Source organism: Bombus affinis, chromosome 5 (genome assembly GCF_024516045.1).
Source record: "Bombus affinis isolate iyBomAffi1 chromosome 5, iyBomAffi1.2, whole genome shotgun sequence".
NCBI lineage: Eukaryota > Metazoa > Arthropoda > Insecta > Hymenoptera > Apidae > Bombus > Bombus affinis.
Window position 1 is genome coordinate 4,702,814 of NC_066348.1, and position 20,039 is coordinate 4,722,852.

Sequence of the window (20,039 nt, forward strand, 5' to 3'; positions counted from 1 at the left end):
GAACCTGATAAAAGTAGAAGTGGATAATCTAGTTGCGATGTGGGCTCACGTACCGACATGAATAGAGAAAAGAGAAGCTATATACCCTGTAGGCTGTAGGTATCGTGTTCAAGAGCTCCAGAGGCTCTTCAGAACGAAGGAACAGAAGAGACGAGATAGATCAAAGGAAAATTATACGATGAAAAGCTTTCGCTCGGTTTAATGAAGCAAAACGATTCGAAAAACGATTCGGAACACGAATCGAATATTGTTCTACGGGATTTATAAACCATACAGATTGGCATAATAAGCTCGTAATAACTGTTCGTTAAACAATTGCAGTTATGATAATAAATTGTGGTTCAGGCTGGATTGTGCATAATAGGGCTATTAAATGAAATGTGTCCTTTTTATATGTCATACACTGGGATATGTGCTGTTTGTGTATTGCAACATTACGTACGAAACAAAGTAAACATAGGTAGTTATCTAGATTTGTAGACAAAATGTTATTTTGACAAAAAGTTACGAAAGTATTATATGAATCTTAAATCGTAAATGTAGCGGATTTATAATTAGACAACTTGGAATTAGATAACTCAATCAATATATAGTGTAATATTGACTGAACTGTATTCTTATATTTTCAGTATTTTTTAAAAGCATTGCACACGTTCCTACTAATCATATTAATTACTATTTTAATAGTTGTATTTCAAATAACATTTACTGAGAATGAAGAGAAAAAGATATGTTTAGTATACAGTAAAAAAGTTTATTACCGTAAACATTAACTCCTAATGTACTCACATATATACACATACTTATCTAATATACTTGACTATTACTATGTAAAATGCTGGAAAAAGGACTTGATTTTTAGTTTATTCTATACTTGCAAGAATTATTAATCTTTCTATCTTGAAAAAGAACCTTAAAAAAACCTTCTTCGCAAGTTTTTATTTGCATTTTTAGATGCGTCTTCTCTACAGGTTTTAATTTTATAGCCCGTTCGACAACAATTTTAATAAGTTTTAATAAGCAATTTTAATAAACAAAAACATCTGTTCGATTTTATCATCGTGAGCGACCCAGCTTTTACATGAATTAATATTTAATTTCCATTTCCCGCGCAATATCGACATGGAAGACGGCGTCGAAGCGTCGCTTATAATGTCGCGTTACTTCGAAACCCCCTAACAAAAGCTTTAATTAAAATTCTTATAGCGCTACCGTCAATAGATTCGATTCCATCGACGAAGCGGAGCCAGTAAAGAGAGAGAGAGAGAGACGCGCGTTATTTCTTATTAATAAACTTCATTTATCTATAATTAGTCCTGAACCGCGTACTAATTACAAAACACAAAGCGGTCCCCATCTAACTGTATCACGGTTTCTTACATTGAGAATGAAATTCCCGAGAAACTACTTCCTGATTCGGCACGTTACCATCTACGAAGCGAAATCCTACGGACTGAAGTTGAAACGATCCTCCTCGGGATTCTCGGACGATTTCTCGAGCATGCAATTCCTGAAAGAGAGAAAACGAGATCTCCTCACGGTATCTGCTTCGAGGCGGAAACACGAGGCACCAATACAGAGAAAAAGCAGCAGGGAATGACTGGACACGCGAATGGACATAGCACATTTACCTATGTAGGAGATCAAAGGTATCGTGGAGCACGCGTGCAACCTGCTACAACTGATCCTGCTCCCCATGGAGTCGCCTTCTTTTCACCAAAGTACCGGGAAGTACGCGACATGAATAAATGTTCAAATTACCGCTTAATCGTAACGAACGACTAAACACGATGGACTTTTGGTTTAATTCTTCTTGGCCTAGTTTAAAGTTCGAAGAGAAACATTTCTACCCTGAACACATCCGACACGCACTCATGGTGGCAACGCAAATATTTTCAGTAGAAACTAGTTTTTTTGACTATCTATTTGACCGAGGAATTTAGTCGAATTTCATTGTCGCGTAACTATGATACTGTTTTCGGAAGTTTTTTTAATTGAAGAAGATTACAGCAGAAGAACACGATAAGTCAAATTTTATTATATAGTTTATCTTATATTTGTACCATAACAATTTTAAAATTCAGTACGTTGTTAGTCAAATCTTATACTATAGAAATTATCCTTTTATTTGGATTTAGAGCTAGACATACTTTTTTTCATTGTCTTCAAAGTCTTAAAAATAGCGCGTGATAATATTAAAATATTGAAGATAGTAGAATGCTACTTAAAATAATTAGATGATCGACTTTCGAAAACTGCGTCAATCTATTAGCTACTTTTAAAGCACTGACATTTTTGGATCTAACAGGCTGTTTTCTTTCTCAGTAGTGTGATATTAAAACCCTCCTGTTTGGTCATCAAGTGACTTTAAAATCAGAAAATAAAAAGGAATATGATCTTCAACCGATATCGTTCGATACGATTGTAGATGGAAAAAAATGTTTAACTTTTAATGCTTTAACTTTAACGTTCTCCATGCGCTATTTGCTTGCCTCTAGATACAGCTTTGCAGTCTTATGACAAGGAATATCTACATAATTAAACAGCTTCTGAGAAAAGTGAATTTACTTGACATTAAAATCATTTAACCATTAAAACTTCTGCTGCTTGTATCTTTCGCAAACTTGATGCAACTTTATTACCGCAAATGAATAACGTGATGAAAATACTAGAGATCTCTAGGATAAGCTAGATTTAAACAATTTTTAGCATTTTAATCATTGACATAACGATAAATCGTGGCTTCAGCGGCGCTATAAAATTCTAATAAAATCCTATTTTTTACAGAGAAACTTTGTTCTCCTTCCAAGAAAAACTTGCCTTGCGGAATTCTTTGATTTTAGACTTAATCGTTTCCGAATTTTGACGAATAAATAAATATTCACAAAGAGATCAGACTGATTGAATTAAACGAAAATAAAGCTACAATTTTTATCTTTTTTTACAAAACTTATATTTCGTATTGACAAAGAAACATGTCATGTCTATACAGGGTTATAAAAGGAGACTCTAAGACTTTATGAGTGTATAATCGTCACCAGGAGGAATAAGAAACGTCGATGTTTTCCATCAATTTGGATATAAAACCGATAAACTATACGTGACATTTACTTTTTTTCCAAGTGTTATATTACACGATATACATTTTCTACCCTGTATCATCAATCTACCATAGTAATCGATAGATGATAAATAAACGAAAATCTGTAAGCGTCTCTGCGAAAAGAAATTCAACGAATAAAAATTGGGAAATTACGAAGTTCATTCTCATTCTGTCACCACCAGAAGTTTTGTAAACTATTCTTTTTTTTAATAAACTCGTATAATTACTTAATCCTCGATCTGCATGCTGGATCGTCTTCGGCCAGTAATTTTAAGTGACTTTTCATTTTCCCCATATTTTTGTTTATATCTTGCTTTGCTTAAAATAATAACACGTAACAGTAAAAACTGTCAGATGTTATTCTAGAAACTTGGAAGAGTATTTAAGGATTTTGGGGGATTTTCTCAAACACAAAAACCTAAAAAAACAACTGCATCATCATGAACGACCCAGTATACAGAAAAAGTAAATATGTCGGAAAAAGTAAGATTGCAGATGGAGTGTTAACTACTTAATTCACGTCGTGAATTGAAGGTAATAAAATAAAGGCTATAATACTAAAATATGGAATGAAGTTAAGCAATTGGAACAAATTCGAAGATGTCGACGCTACTCGATCTTGAGACTCCTAAATTCTGTTATTGCCTACCAATAACAGTGGAAACCTTGTTCGCAAGTTGTCTGCCAGACGAAATCCGCTAGAACCGTACGATCTAAGACCGCGACATTTACGTCGAATGTATTGAAAGAGGAAAAGTAAGTGGAACGGGATGTACGAGTAGCTTGGAACAAAACGAGCAAACCGTCTCGTTCAGGCTTCCGTTTCCGACATTTCCGGACCGTAGTCAAGGTCATCTCCGTTCTTCCATCAGATCGTCCCACTTATTGGCACCGATTGCATAATCTCCCGTGTTACCTCCTGGCAAAACTAATTTATTACTCAACGATCATCTCCGCTCGTCCGATCGACTATCGTCGGTGGAATGAGGATGTCCTCTATACCCTATACCCTTCCCTGGTATTTCGCTATACACGACCCCCTTGATTATGTAAAAGAACAGTTTGTGTATGTCATGCTAAATATTATACGTATACACACGTGGACCTGAACGATGTTACATCGAGAGAGCGATCATCAGACACCCGACGCGTTGTAAACGCGGCTGTGCTTGACAGCCAATTTCAAACCATTTCCATGGTCAACTAATCCAACATCAAATAGGGTCAAGTTATTTTACACTCCGTTATTCATAGTTGAAAATCATTCATCGCTTGGACCGTGTTGGTGAACGTTTTAAAGTTTGTTTTAACGAAACTGGGTTAATTTTATATACTATATTATACCATATTATATTATATGTTAGGTTGTCCGAAAAGTTTCTTTCGTTCTATAAGGAAATAATGGATGCACAACATTTTCCGTTTTATATTATTTTATCGAATTACGTATGATCCATTTTGCTCTATCAAAATAAAAATCACAACGTCTGACAGATTAGGTTTCATGTTTTTATAAAGATGCATCGTTGCAAAAGACGGGTCTGTAAAAGAAAAACACTTTTCGGACAACCTAATACTATAGCGCGGAAGGTAATGCAAAGTGTTAATTATGATCAAAGAATCGTAAGTTATTTTACGATTCATTGTGCGTTGAAGTAATTTTTATTTTGCTGTATGCATACAGAGAAAAAGAAATTCGATTTCTTTACTTCGCGGTCGTAGAATTTTAGTCGTATGATGTGCAACGTGTGTGATTAAACGTTACGTGTTACAATTTTTTAGAATACTTTCTATGCTAGTGGTTATTTTGTTGAAATATTTCAGATATTCGAATTAAATTTATAATTTCTGATCGAGAAATTGGGTAATAATTACTTTGTTATAAATTGTTCAGGTTATTTCGTAATAGTATTCACATTCAAGAATTACTCATCGTAGGTTGCAAATATTCCTGAATTAATTATCATCCAATCTCCATCATTTCATTGTATTTATCATTTGGAGTACACGATCTGCGGCTTTTGAGTAAATCTGGTTAAAATCTTGCTCGGCTAGCAAACAACGAAGACAAATAATAAATACATAATGGTCTTCAAACTACTAAATACAAGTTTAAATAATAATATGTTAAAACAAGGAAATTCATTCGGAATTTCCTAAAAATTAAATATTCTACGTATTCAATTCATTATTTATATAATTTATATAATCAATAATATGAATAATTTCAAATTGGAAATTAACTGCTATTCTGCTAATTATTGATTAAATTTAGTTTGTATTCCAACGAATATGTAAACGAAACTGATAGGAAATTAAATTAATTAAAACTGATTAAACAAATGTACTGCTATGTTTAATATGTAATTAACGCTACATATATTTAAAAGTGTTAATCGTAATAACGAGACGAGGATATAAGAATTTTTACTTTTACTAAACGTCATAATCAAGAATAAATAATGAAAAACATGTATGTTCACACGCAGTTTAATAATTCAGCCATTATTCTAATAAGCACATTAACAAGGTGTACCAATTAATTAGATTTTGTCGCGATAATGAAATCAGAAAGGTTAAACTGAAATGAACCTATGTGAACAAAGCAGCATTGTTTAGAAGCTATTATTACGCACAGATGACTTGATATCAGTCTTATAATCAGAATATTATTTTAGCTTTTAATTATAGGCTGCATTCTCGTGTAACGAATAAGTGCTAATTTTTACTTCAATTCCGTATGCGAACACTGTGTTTCCTTAAGAAGCAGCAATTATTATTAAAACTTCAAATGCAGATTTGTGAAAAGAAATTATTGTTTATAAAATCATCTATTTATTAGCATTCGTTATGTAAACTGTATTATTAATGGTAGTTTTATCTCACGCTTATTGCTTTCAGTTTGAAAACTCTGTCAAATCTAATATTAAAATTAAATTAAACAAGCAAGTATCACATATTTTGGCAGGTTTGTTTAGATATTGGGAAAAAGGGAACAAATAACAAAATATAAAAAATTGAAAATGCCCTTTCCAGACATATATTAATATCTTATTTTATGTATGACTTTTTAAGTATGACTTGAAAATGATCGATGGTAATGTCTAAAGTGGAGCAATATTTTACGAAACATCCTGGAAATTTCGAAGCAACTATTTTATTTTTTCAAGCCATTTATAATATATATATTTAAATATAAATTTTTATATAATTTAAATATTTATACATAGATTTTAAAATATATATATTCATAATTAATAATTATATATTAATATATACTCATATATATAATAATTCAATTTTTATAAATTTTTTTTATAAAAAATGCTCTATTTTTTATAAAAAAGTTACTTTTTTAACAATATCTTCCTTCCTTTAAAAAAACATTCCCTCTCTTCTATTTTTTAATAAATTATTCCAATAGAATTATTTAATTCTATTGAAAAAGAATTAATATTAATATATTAATATGTATACATATGTATAGCGAAATAAGAACACGTTACTAATTCTTAATGAAAGATAAATTTTGTTACAATAATATATATACATAATATGTAATATACAATAATAATATTTAATAATAAATATTTTGAAAACGAAAATAACGAATAAAAATGATTGAGAATACTAAAATGACTATGTCATAGAAAACATTTTTTTAGTTCGATCAATCATCAACAATCAGCATCTGTTTCATTAGGATAAAATTGCTTCTACATCACAGATACGAGAATTTTTGATTACATAGACACATAATCGAAAGTCAGGTGATTGTACTTTGTGATTATCAGATTCTCGATAAAAAGTGTCGCTTCACCGTAGTCAAAATCAATAAAAGAATTTCTCAAACATGTCAACCACGGTTTTATCGAAGTTTTAATAAATGAATGCATCGTGTGTTCTCCTGATACCATCCTTATCAGGTTATCAGTAAGCAAATACGCCTGATGCATTAACATCTGAAGAAATTCTAGCGGCTGAACAAATGTGACTTAAAAGGACACAATTTTTATAATGCATCCGGCTTGGAGAAGCATTTTGGTACTTCCGCTCGAAAAAATCAGTAAAAGGAACTTTGCATTTTTCGCGTTTTTAGTCAGCTTTTTATTTCCAGACAATCTTCTTGAAGAAGCCAGCAATGAAATACGATCGTGGCCGAACTACTTCTTTTCAACCTCATATTTATTCAACAGGTTAGACGGAACGAGTATAAAAGTGTTTACACTTGTTGAATAAGACACAAAATTAATATAGCTTCTATTTTCCGCACTTCGTCTACTTCCTTCAAGAATCAACTTTTGCAAGTAAACTTCTCTTACGTAAAAACATCTAAGCATATCCATCAAATATGTATAGAATCGTTTAAACATATTACTTCACCATGAAATTTAGAAAATAAAATTAACGAAATAAAAATTATCATATGAATTTATCTTTATTCAAACTTTTTAAGGGAATTACAATAGTTTCTTCCATATTCGAATCTCTATATTAATATCCTATGCTTCCAAATAGCTTTTCACTTTTTTTGGAAACCTTGTCTAAGTTGTATCTTCAATTGTATCTGAGTTGTACTTTTGAAATACATGTAGGATATGTATGATATGTTTCTCATATTTGCAGAATGATCCTTACTAAAATGCAGAATCAATACTTGCGCAGATTGATCAAACATATAAGAAATTATATTTAATTTCGTAGTGAGTCAACGCTTCGTTTATAAGCGACGAAGATTACATACACGTAGGTTTTTCACAGATTGAAATTGCAAGCGAAAATAATCAAAACGTCTTCTTACACTAAATCATCCGAAAAACTCAGAGAAAGGCTTTTGAGGTACAAAAGAATGATTTATGTTAAAAAATGTATGTAATCAAACAGCCGAAAAAAATAGGATTCTTAAATATTGAAGCTAACAATTTTCTTAAGATCAGAAATGTGGTTGTTCCATTATTTGAAAAGTTCCATTATCCGGACATTTTTGTCCAACTATCAAATCAAATATGAGATGCTTTACTGCATTTATAATAGAAATATAAATTACAATTCAACAGGTTAATATTCACAGAGCGAGCATAACTGTTTACACTTGTTGAATTAGATATATATAAAACTATAATTCATAAATATATGTATACATCGAAATTTGCAATCTCATTTTAAATTATTACCATGTAACTTGCAAAATACATTTCTCTAAAATTGTTGTTTTGTATAATAATATATAGTTTAATGAAGAACTAAATGACACAGTTTCGATAAAAATTAGAAATTGTGATTTTAAATATTGTTGTTTCAAACGAATTAATATAGATATTTAAACATTTTTGTACAAGCATTTGTTTGAAATAAGAAATTGGAGGGAAAACATAACGAGTAATTTCTTTTGTACAGAAAGAACTTTTTTCAGTTAGAGAATAAGATTAATGGGATTTTTACTTTCCAATTTTATCCTGTTTTCTTCCTGCAGCTTTTCTTTCTAAAATTGTGGGCAATTGTGCCTGCATGATGGATTATATCGATTCGAATGCAGCAAGCGATAAACCAGGTTCTTTCCTTAGATTCTATATTACGAAATCAATCATAGATGAAGGGTTACGCGTATCATCGAAAGTAAATAACATTGCCTTACGTCAAATGTCCCCATCGTTTAATTAAATCGTCATATATTCTCGACATTCTAATAACAGCCAATAAATTTCTGAGATATTGAAGGATATTGAAAGATGAATGGCTGATTCTACGTATAAGAAACCGTAAATGAAATTTCTGACATTCTACCTCACAGATTCCACTACAAACAACCTCGAGCTTGTGAGTCATATGTAAAACTCGTTATGTCATAAAATCTACATACTGCGTAATATTTTTTTTTCAAGAATTAATCTATTATAACCATGATCTATAGGAAAATCTCCTTATATGAAAAATCAACTTCCTAAGATTATAAAATAACATTTGAATATATAGGTATACTAACACGATAGATCTCATCATGTATGAATTCTGCTTCGCTTCCCTCGCATATTCGATAACATTCCGCGCAAAATTTTTGACCTTGGTCTCATTCCAAAATCAAAACGGATTATTTTCATCGTACATTTGTCGCTGACCTATTTCAACTCGAATTATTTACCGTTTTCGTTCATGGTACGAGTGCAAACGAGCAACAAACTTCTACGACTTTGCCTGTAGTCGTAGAGACTAGCCGAACCGGAGACACGTTATTTTCCTCAAATAATTCCAATCGTTATTGCGACAATTTGACGACGCAATAAACATTTCCACGAGACGTTCGTTCTGTCGACAAATGGTACCAACTCGAGCACCCCGCGTCATTTAGAAAATGCACCTTCCTCGGATATGACCCAAGAGGATTTGGGTCACGAAATATAGAACGCAGCCTTAATTCATGCATAAAAATATGTGCCCAAGAAAATATTCAGCTTTTTTATATTTACATTTTCGCCTCGATATGGCTCGAGAAGCCACTCGTTCCCTAGGGTAATTTAATTCGTACTTGAGCACCAGATAAATTTGTGAAAAAGAAATCTAGTTACATGGACTTTATACACGCTACTTAAGACATTTTATTACATTACATAAATATTAGACACGATAGTATGCGTTTCTTACTATTATTATTAGAAAACATTAAATAACTGAGCAATACAACAAAATTGCAACGAACTATCTGTAAAGTGCAATTTGAAGAAATTTCTATAGATTTAATTTAGAAATTGTTTTATAATAATTTTCTCGCTTAAAACTCGTGTAAGTTCGTGGCCAAAGCCAAAATATTTAAATAAAATGAAAAAATATAAAATATTAATATCTTTTCCGATTCCGTTTATATTTTATCGTATACTTTTTGTTCGTAAACAAATACTCGTGACATGACACAATGCTATTTCGAGTAATTTGATAAGTTTGCTATACTTATCTATAAAAACATAGTTTTGCATCTAGTCAAAATTAATTGTAGAAACAGTTGTAAAAAATATATAGCTTATTATATTGGCTAAAATAAATATTACTATGAAAATTGTACCTAAATTTAAATTATCTAATGAATTTTATAAATGTAAGAATGATACAAGAAATAAGTCCAGGGCCCTCTTTCACTACTAGATTAACATCATTAGCGAAATATCCAAAGTTATAAGTTACAAGTGATCAATATTAATAAATACACTTACATAAAATAATAGATTTTGTAACAGAACAAATGAAATTTTACAAGTAAATTTTACAAATTATAGGTAAATTATCCGATTATTCTATTTGATGAAAAATTATAAAATTACAAAAACAGTCTATAATCTATCATTTGAAGCCTGTTAATTCACCAATATTATTAGTTAATAAACTATTGTACAAGAGAACCCAAGAATATATATACCTCGTACGTGTCGTGAATAACCGTAATTCTCCTAAATATGAAATTATTCCTGTGACAGAAGAGTGTAGTAATATGTTATTTAGTAAAGTGTGTTGAAATGGGCTAAAGTTGAAATTTATAGAGCCAGTTTTAAACTCGACGTTTGTTTCCATACATTTGATTCGTCTTTATTTGTAGATTGTAGGGCACGTTTATTTGTTTTGTACGTGTACGTTTAGATGTACAGTCGGCCACAAAAAGATTCGGACGCCATGCAATCTTAATTCCTAACTTCTATATTTTCAGTAAATGTGCAAGGATAACAAAAATGTATCACATTGTATTATTTACTGTATATAGATAACAGTAAAAAAAGAATTTTTGAGTTATTATTTACTGTTGTCTAAATATTAAACGAAACGCTGAAAGGCTGTGACTTTTTATGTCACAAACAATTTCGGACACTAATACTAATTATACACATAAAACTAAATAATTAAATTATAGCACGCTAAAAACTAAAACTGATAATGATTAGTCACAAATGTTTAATTTCTAGTCGGTTATCCCATATGTTCGATGACATGGAGTACCTAAATATAGGGTTTGGTACAGTGAAAATAAATTCTTTTAAATAATCAACGCTGATTTATTTCCATTCTACTTCTAAATGTTTTCTTAATTGTTTCTTAACATACACTACGTATCATGAATTGACTTTTTCTTTTCCTAGTGAAATACATATTATACAATTTGTTCGGGACATACGGGATATGCAATGTGTTCCCGAATACCCATATTATACAATACAAATATATATATATATATATATATATATATATATGTATTCAAAACTCGTACCTAGACTTTTGCGACTTTTGGTTCATTGCGAAGCATTCTTTACAAACATTGTATACAAACATTGGCACTACTTAATGGCGAATTAAACTAAGAAATTTCTGAATGTTTATCTTGCGTCCACAATTTTTTGTGAAATAAATATTCGCTCTTTATCAGTACTTCGATTAATGTTTAGACAATAATAAATAATTTGAAAGATTTTTTCTATTTTATCTATCTATATATATACATATATAATATAACATAATGTAATACAATTTTGTTGATCCTCGTACATTTGCTGAAAATATAGAGCTTAGAAATTGAAATTGTGCAGTGTCCGAATTTTTTTATGTCCGACTGTATGTATGTGGTATACAGTCTGTGGAAATGTTCAAGGTATTTGAAAGGTCGGTTTGCCTACAGGATTAGAAGATATGTAGAAATATGTGAACAATCGATATGGGACACTGATTTGGAAGAACTAAATCGTTCTAATATTTGTAGGTTGCTGTTATATATAGATAATATTCGGGTAGAAAATCAGTGAAGATAACTACATTCACAATTCCATAATTTATGAGAGAATTAAATTCAAAATAATATAACTCTCATTTCTCTCTTTCCCTTATTCACTGCACCGATTTTCCGTTTTTAGATGAAAAATTGAGATTATCATATGTATTTTAGGATATAAATTTATCCGGCTCTATCTGCTAATCCTGAAATAAATTAAGAAAGAATTATCCGGTTTGTGAAATTTTTGTCAAAATATTTTCACAATATCATGAAATGCAAGGAATGTAAGACGCCAAATATTTGAAAGTAATTCTTGGAAAGAAGAACAAACTCATCGATTGTTCCATGCAGAACTATATACATTTTTAAGAATAGCAGCTTTGCAGTGAATTCAGATATAATATACAATTACTTCACTGTGAATGATTCAATTTTTACAGACATTCATTTTGTAACGAATTTTGCAACGAATATGGGAAAAAACAGATATTTTACAATATATTAATAATTATTGTAATCTGACAAATAAATATAATTTTTGCCAGTTCCGCAACATATATATGCATACATTTAAAAAAAAATCATCACTTATTAAGTATCCTATTGCATAAATTATAATGATTATTACATTCACTAAAGGTAAAGAACATTGTTATGAATTAGAATCTAATCGTATTATGAATTAAGATCTAAAATTACTCCGAAGTTATACTTTGTAACAGAAACTCAAACAAAACAGAAGCATCTAAAAGCGATATGTTTTATTACCCATTATGTATAAACCTAATCTATAATAAATATTTCTTAGTATTTTTTGCTCAAATAAATAAAACAAAACAAATAAGTAAATAAAACCCTAATACAAAGTCAAATATTTAAGTATCAACATTTCAAAATTGATATATATCATAGCTAAAGTTAATACATATTGCGTAAGTCATAATACCAATTATACAAGGCGATGACTACCATAAAGTTTCAACATTTAGCTCATTTAAAATCAGCTCAATATATAAGACCTATGAATTTCACTCTTATCATTTTAACAAATCACACATATCATAATTTTTTCCATAATTAACCTTTCTTTTAAACTTTGAAGAAACAAAAGGTTCCCTGAACGATTCTTTTCTTAACTATAGCTAAGTCAGTGCGCGAGCGCGGTTACCCAGAATGAGCCCCCGAAGGATGCACTGACCCGGACAATTCCGGAGCTAACCTCCCCTACCAACATAAAACGCGACCACTGCTGATCGAAATCGGCCTACCTGTGGATCGCCATTCGTGGTTCCGGTGACGTGGTATGCCCGCGACATCCGAGGGCTGTCGGAACCTTGAGAAGGTCACAGGAAGACAGATGATGCCCATATTCACGACAATTCCAGGTGTAACTACTACGATCGTCTTCCTTTACGGATTGCTGCCTCCTGGGACCGGCATTGTCACCTGTACCGCCACCACCCTCTGAGAGATAGCGAATTAGGGGACGACGCATCGCATGAGGATTCTATTTCACCGGCACATTCGAAATACCGCCGCGCGAAATTAACAAATGCCTCGATCTCTTCGTATTCGAATGAATCAACAGATATCACGTGACTGTGACAATAACCTGAAGTAGTTTGTCCAACAGATCGTTCAACAGGAAAAATCCGTAGCAATTTCTGTCAAGTGTTTCTGATTTACACGGCCGTTTCGCTTGAACACTACACGTCGATCACGTTCATATTCCGGAACGACGTAATCGCGGCACGAGTCCTCGCGAGACTATGTACGTACTTCTTGCGCGAGTGTTTACGACCATACACCCCCCACCCTCCTGCCCTACCACTATTTGTCTTACCTGCCACCCACAGTCCTGAACCGTACCGAGCAACAAACGTTAGCCGGTAAGGTGGATAGCTTTAAGGGGTTGATACTCGTATTCTGTATTATCGACTGCTTTTGTAGATGTCATTACTAGTCTTTGTTTTAATGTTTCTAATAGTATAGCTAAATGCAATATACCTATTGCGTTACTATTAAATTAATTGTGTAATAGGTGTAGAAAAAAAGTTGTATAATAATATAATAATAAGTATCCATTATCTTGTAATTATTTAATGAACTATATACATAAATGCAACTTCTATATCTTGGAGTAGTTTTGTATTAATTTATGAAGTTACAAAGAAAAGATGGTATTTTGTATTTCAATCATGTACTTCTTTATTTTATATTATATGTTATATATTATAGGTTACGTGAACCATGCAGTATTGATTAAGGTTTTCAAATACAGTACCTTAAATGCAAAGATTATGTTTATCACAATTGAAGGAATACGAAATTGAAAGCAAATGCTCAGCCATTAACCTAAAAAAATGTTCATAAATAACTATTGAAAAATATACATATTAGATGAAAATTACTCTATCTTTATTTCCTTGATATTTATTTAACATTTAACATTTTCATATAAAATATTTAGCCATAAAAGTAACAATTTATATATTTGTTTAGTACTTGTATATTTCCTAAATTCTTCTTGTTCAGCAGATATTTCTAATGAAAGTATATGCATACAAAATAGCCAACTCTGATAAGAAAACCCACATCCGATATACTAGAATTCACAAACTGCTTTACAAGCAGTAGATAACGAGATAAGGTTTGCATTGTGCTAACAAAGTATTCATGTAAATAATTTTACACTTAAACAAAAGATGTATTACTAACGTTATTAGAAGTATCAACACTCCATTGTTCTAAATACACTTTGATAATGGTTATGCACCTATGACATTTACGTCATAGGTTTAAAATAAGTATGTAATGCATATGATATTACACAATGACGCTCTTGTGACATTACTTGGTAGGTAGAATGCAATAGAAGAAACATCTTATGATTTTGTTTGATACCACATTCACTTTTACAAGTATACATTTATTGCTACGCTGGTCAGTAATTTAAATAACAGGAAAACTTTTAACATTATGATAGCTGTGTTGAAAGTTGAAAGTTGAAAGTTTTTAAACCGAATTAAAAATTCGATAGCAGAATAAATAGACTAAATCAAAGAATCACTGTCTGGTGTGTTCCAACAATAATTAGCATAATCAGTCATATATTCTTAGCGATGAAAAACAAAATTAAGAGTAAATTTCAAATCCACGCCCGTAAGAAAATTACAAATAAATTTTTCCTTTAAAATGTATCTATCTGCGAACGTGATTTAAAGATTTCAAGGACAACTAAGGTATAGATCATTACAAAGTCAATTGCAAAAATATCTTCAACGAACATATATATTATGAAATATGTATATACATATGTATATTATCCACGTAACCGATTTTTAATTACAAAGCATATAAGTGCAATATAAAGATCAATTGCGTTGTCTATAATTAAAGTTTCATTATCGTTAGATGATAACATTCTTAAAAATTAGAGCAATTATATATGGCAAAATTGCAAAATACAAAAAATATATTATTGCAATCATAATTTTGTTGAGAAGAAGAAGCAAGAAACATATTTCAAAAACGAAAAGAATTAATTTTAAAATAAAGAATAAAATGTCAAAAATAATAGTATTGATCCACATTAAGATGGTAATTTGAAATACTTTCCTCTTCTTGTTGTAAAAATTATTTTAAGATGAGATACTAAAAAATATTTATACTAATTGCTTTTATTTCCACAAAGTTCCAATATTTCAAGGTTTTTATACAAAGTATATAGTTTAAAAAATATATATAACCATTACAAAAATGTTATGACACTCTTACCTTGGTCTATATTAAATAATTTAAATTTAATTTTAGTATTCACTTTTGAGTTCAGTTAAGTTCTCACTAGTATATTTCTTTTTTTTCAAACGTATACTTTTTATTATCATTCGTAAAAATATACCTTACGATACATCAATCATGTTGGATTTTACTTGAGTTTAATTAAAAAAATAATTCATTATTTTATGTTAGTTATCTTTGAAAATAAAAATAAAATCAATGTCTATGTTATATGTTACATCTATATAAACTGATCAAGAGAAGTGTGTTGTTTTTCTCAATCCGCTTCAAGTTGAAACTTGAAACCTTCCAAACTTTCGTAATCAATGTTATTTTTAAGGTAAATATTCATAAACATAAATATCATTCATAGTATAACATGAGTAACTATAACATGTTTTTTTATAATAGAATCAAACCATTTTAATTATCAAATTAATTACGTATAAGAAATTTAGAATAAAATATATTTAATAATCACTAGTTGTATAATAACTTATATATTAGGAAGAAAGAAGAGACCTTCATTTAAAATGTGTTACATAAAGAAAATGGTCCTTGAGAACAGAGAGCTGACAATATGAGACCATTGACGTACGTATACATATAGACTTACAAACTTCAATCATTATCATGCACGAATTGATGACCTCAGTGGCTCATAATCGCGTGGAAGTTATATATATATGTACATATGTTAAATTATAATTTTAAATTGGGGTCCTTAATAGCTCTCTAATGGGTTTCATTAAAAATTAATAAATACTTAGCAATCTATTGTTTTGTACTCGATATATCACACACCTTGTAAAGAATCATATCTATTCTTAACCCACAAGTGTGACTCACTTTCGTTTATTATTTCTCTGCCTCCGTATGTTCCACAAATGGTTCGTAGTTGTTAATCAATTACACTTCTTTCAGTGACTTAACTTGAACTACGCATAGTATTGCGTAGGTGGTTAAAGAAAAAAAGATTTCATTCCGTCAAACTTGAAAAGCAACTAGAGAGTTTTCCAAGGATAGAAATAAAAGTTCGCTATAAAAACTACTATTCTATATTAATTGTGTAGTGCAAACGAGTTCTGTGCTTTATTGGCTGGATATAAATCAATAAACACTATCTTTTGACAGAACAACGTTTTATTATTCAAAGATAAACGTACTTCTAAAAGTTCTGGTCGCAGTTCCACCACAGTTTCGCAGTAACGGAGATCTTTTTCTGGGATGTCTGTAGGATTGGCGCATAAAATAGTGAATCGCGCGTTAAAGCAAATATTGAATTTATTTGTCGATTTGCGTAGTCATAAAATATATCGATCGATATTAACAACATTGACAGATTTTCTTAACAATTGCATAAGAATAAATCGAGGAGGGTATGAAATCGGATGTAAATTAGTGATCGTAGATACCTGAAGCGCGCGCGATATTATATGCTTCAATAGGAGTAATTTTTAAGAAATAAATGCAAAATATAAAGTTATATCAATTTCAATACGCTTTTCAGTTCTTCAGATAGAATGAAATTTAATAAATTTCAGATCAAACTAATCCATAAAGAAAATATAGGAGGCAGTACGATTATTTATGTTCGTACAAAAATAGTTAATATTCACCGGTGTTAGATTGTCCTTATCCGCAAAAAAATCGATACTGTAAGAATAGAGATATAGACAGGGAAATTGAGAGAGAAAGAGGTAAAAACAGAGGAAGAAACAGACAAGTTAAAATAAAGCAACGAAAGACAGTTTGACAATGAAGGAATGTTTTGAACATAGCACCACGTTATATCCTTATCACTATTCACGTACAAGCTAAAAAACCGTATTTACTATGGCAGGTATTCGTACACGCGTGCACATGTAACCCGTAACTCCAAAGGTAAGTGAACTGAAGAAGGTAGAGAAGAGAACGTTGAGAGGATATATCTGGAATGGATCACCAGCGACGTGTTGCGACAAATTACCTCCGATTTCGAAGCTTACGCGCTAATTGATGGTTCGCAAATGACCAATTGATTAACTGGAACCCGGGACTGCGCTCTATGTGCAACGATGCACACGCGTGTATACGCACTTACAAAAACGTTTACCGCTATGCGCGTATACGTGAGAACGCGCGTATATGTAATTTCGTCTCTACATAAGTAGGCGTAACGTAACCAGTACGACGCCCGTGGCTGTTAACGTGGCTGTTATTGCGTAACGCACTATAGTTGAGCTAACGTCGGCCGTCCCTACGTTACGAACCGATCACCCTATGGATAGGTAATTCACGACCAAGAGGAAAGGGTCGTCGAATGCACCTGTACACGTGTGACCATGCGTGCAGATACGCAAACGAGCCGGGTTGCATAAGTGTAGGCGCAGGCTATGCGCTCTTATGGACACTTGACACGCACGCGTTCACACACATACATACACACGTGTACACGGTCTTTTTAAATTTTTAATTCGTTAAATACATCTATGAGTTGCGGCAAGAGGTGCTCGCTTTCCATATACTCGGCTCTAGCAGCCGATCTGGTGAAGCATCGAGGCGAGGCGGAATACACGCATCCAGGCGAACATCCCCGTCGACGGCGAACGACAGATCGCGCTCCTCGTCGACGAGCTTGACAAATTTTTGCACTCCGTCGATGTCGAGTGACACCGCGCTCCTCGATTCGGTGTCGCCGCGTCGATCGAGCAAATGTCGCTCTCCGACTTCCTTTCCTTTTGCTGCTGCTGTTGCGGCGAGTACTTCATCACTGTATCATCATTGGAACAATTAATCAGCATTGTATTTTCTCATGGTTTCCCACCTAATTCGACCATAATGATGTAACTATGGGAATCACGCGCGCGTTTCACGCAAAAATTCTATATACGCGGAAGCATCGAAGGAAGGAAACGTTTCACCCGTCACAGTTTCAAAGAGCTACGCTACGTGTGCTAATTATTGTAATTTATCCGCGACTTGCTTTCATTGCGTGTTTATTATCTTTGAGAGTTAATTGATCAGACCTCGCGTGCGTCTATGATGTTCGCAGTTTGCTTGACAATATAACATTCGGTTATATTTTATAAGATTTGTTACATTGTTTAAAAACAATACAAGCATGTACCACCTCCAATTTTGACATAATTTGATAAAATAAATGTAAATAAATAGTTATTTATTAAAATTATATACCATTATTTCTTAATGACGCTATAAAAAAAGAAGAATTTGGTATGTCAAATGAAAGAAATGTCTATAAATTAGATTATTTTTGAAGTTTATTCGTATACAGTATAATAAAATAGAAGACACCGAGTTTGAAAATAGACTAACGATTTTATGACCGCAGAATATAAGTTAACTATAGTATATGGTTAAGTAATGAGATTTTCCCGTATGTCACTGCACTACTTTTTTTCTCACGACTAATAGTGAAATTTCTTTCACTAGCAAATCTTCTTTTGTTTAAGAAAGCCGTTTTATGCAACAGAGAGAGAGCGTGGCGGTGGTACGAATGAGCCCCATATATGAAAACGAAACCATTCTTCTTATTATTAGATGTATTTATTTTACATCATAAAGTGAATGCGGGATGGATGAAATACAGTTTCAAAATTTCATGGCTTTTTACGCAAATGTCAGCCTTGACTATGTTTATTTGCGCTAAACTCTCACTCGGCCATGGCCAAAGATCCGTTACGTGTCATTGCAATGTGCGCTGATATGACAGCTAAAGAATACGCGGGTTACGTTAAAATTAAAAGTCTCTTTTCTATAAATGAAGAAACAGAAAATAGAATTAGAGAACAAAATATAAAGATACAATTGTTTTAAGTATAGTAAAATTCTATTTTTGAACTCAAACTTTTATCTATTATATGATAAATTATTCTGTTTTATTACACCTTTTTATGTTGAGAGAGGAAGTACATATAATACTTTTATAATTGATTCGTGTTACTAGTGTGATATACATATATATGAACTACTATGTGAATCAAATATGCATGGCCTATATTTCTAAATATAAAATATCACTTATGTCTTATGTGGACGTACATGTACATGTAGTCAGAGATTAATTAAACGAAAGTTTTTGTAGGTTTATCAGTATCCGCGTTTCGAGAACTCTTTTTTTCTGGGATTCCAAGAGTAGGTGTATAGTGGGCGTTTCAAATGTGTTCTGCTTTTAGTGAAGCGCACGCGCCTCTTTCGGTCAGCTGATTCCCTAGACCTACTTTTTACCCGATGATGCAGGCTACAAATAGGTATAGTTACGAACACTCGTGTGTGTAAATGGACGTGTATGTACTTCTTGTTCTACTGTGTACGTATGTATACCTACATACTTTAGGAAACACTATGTCCTAAATCATACTCTTTGCTCGAGGCCATTCTCAGACACTCGAAAGACTGAAAGTATAAAAT

General features: G+C 31.7%; 1 protein-coding gene across 1 annotated transcript in view; it reads right to left on the minus strand.

Moving 5' to 3' along the window:
- The window catches only part of LOC126916589 (rap1 GTPase-activating protein 1), a 254,018-nt gene extending 240,406 nt beyond the window's left edge, over positions 1-13,612 (minus strand). The window contains exon 1 of the mRNA XM_050722532.1: positions 13,115-13,612. Within this exon, the coding sequence (XP_050578489.1) occupies positions 13,115-13,341 (227 nt within the window). The 5' untranslated portion in view covers positions 13,342-13,612. The remainder of the gene's footprint in view (positions 1-13,114) is intronic.
- Between the last annotated feature and the right edge of the window lie 6,427 nt (positions 13,613-20,039).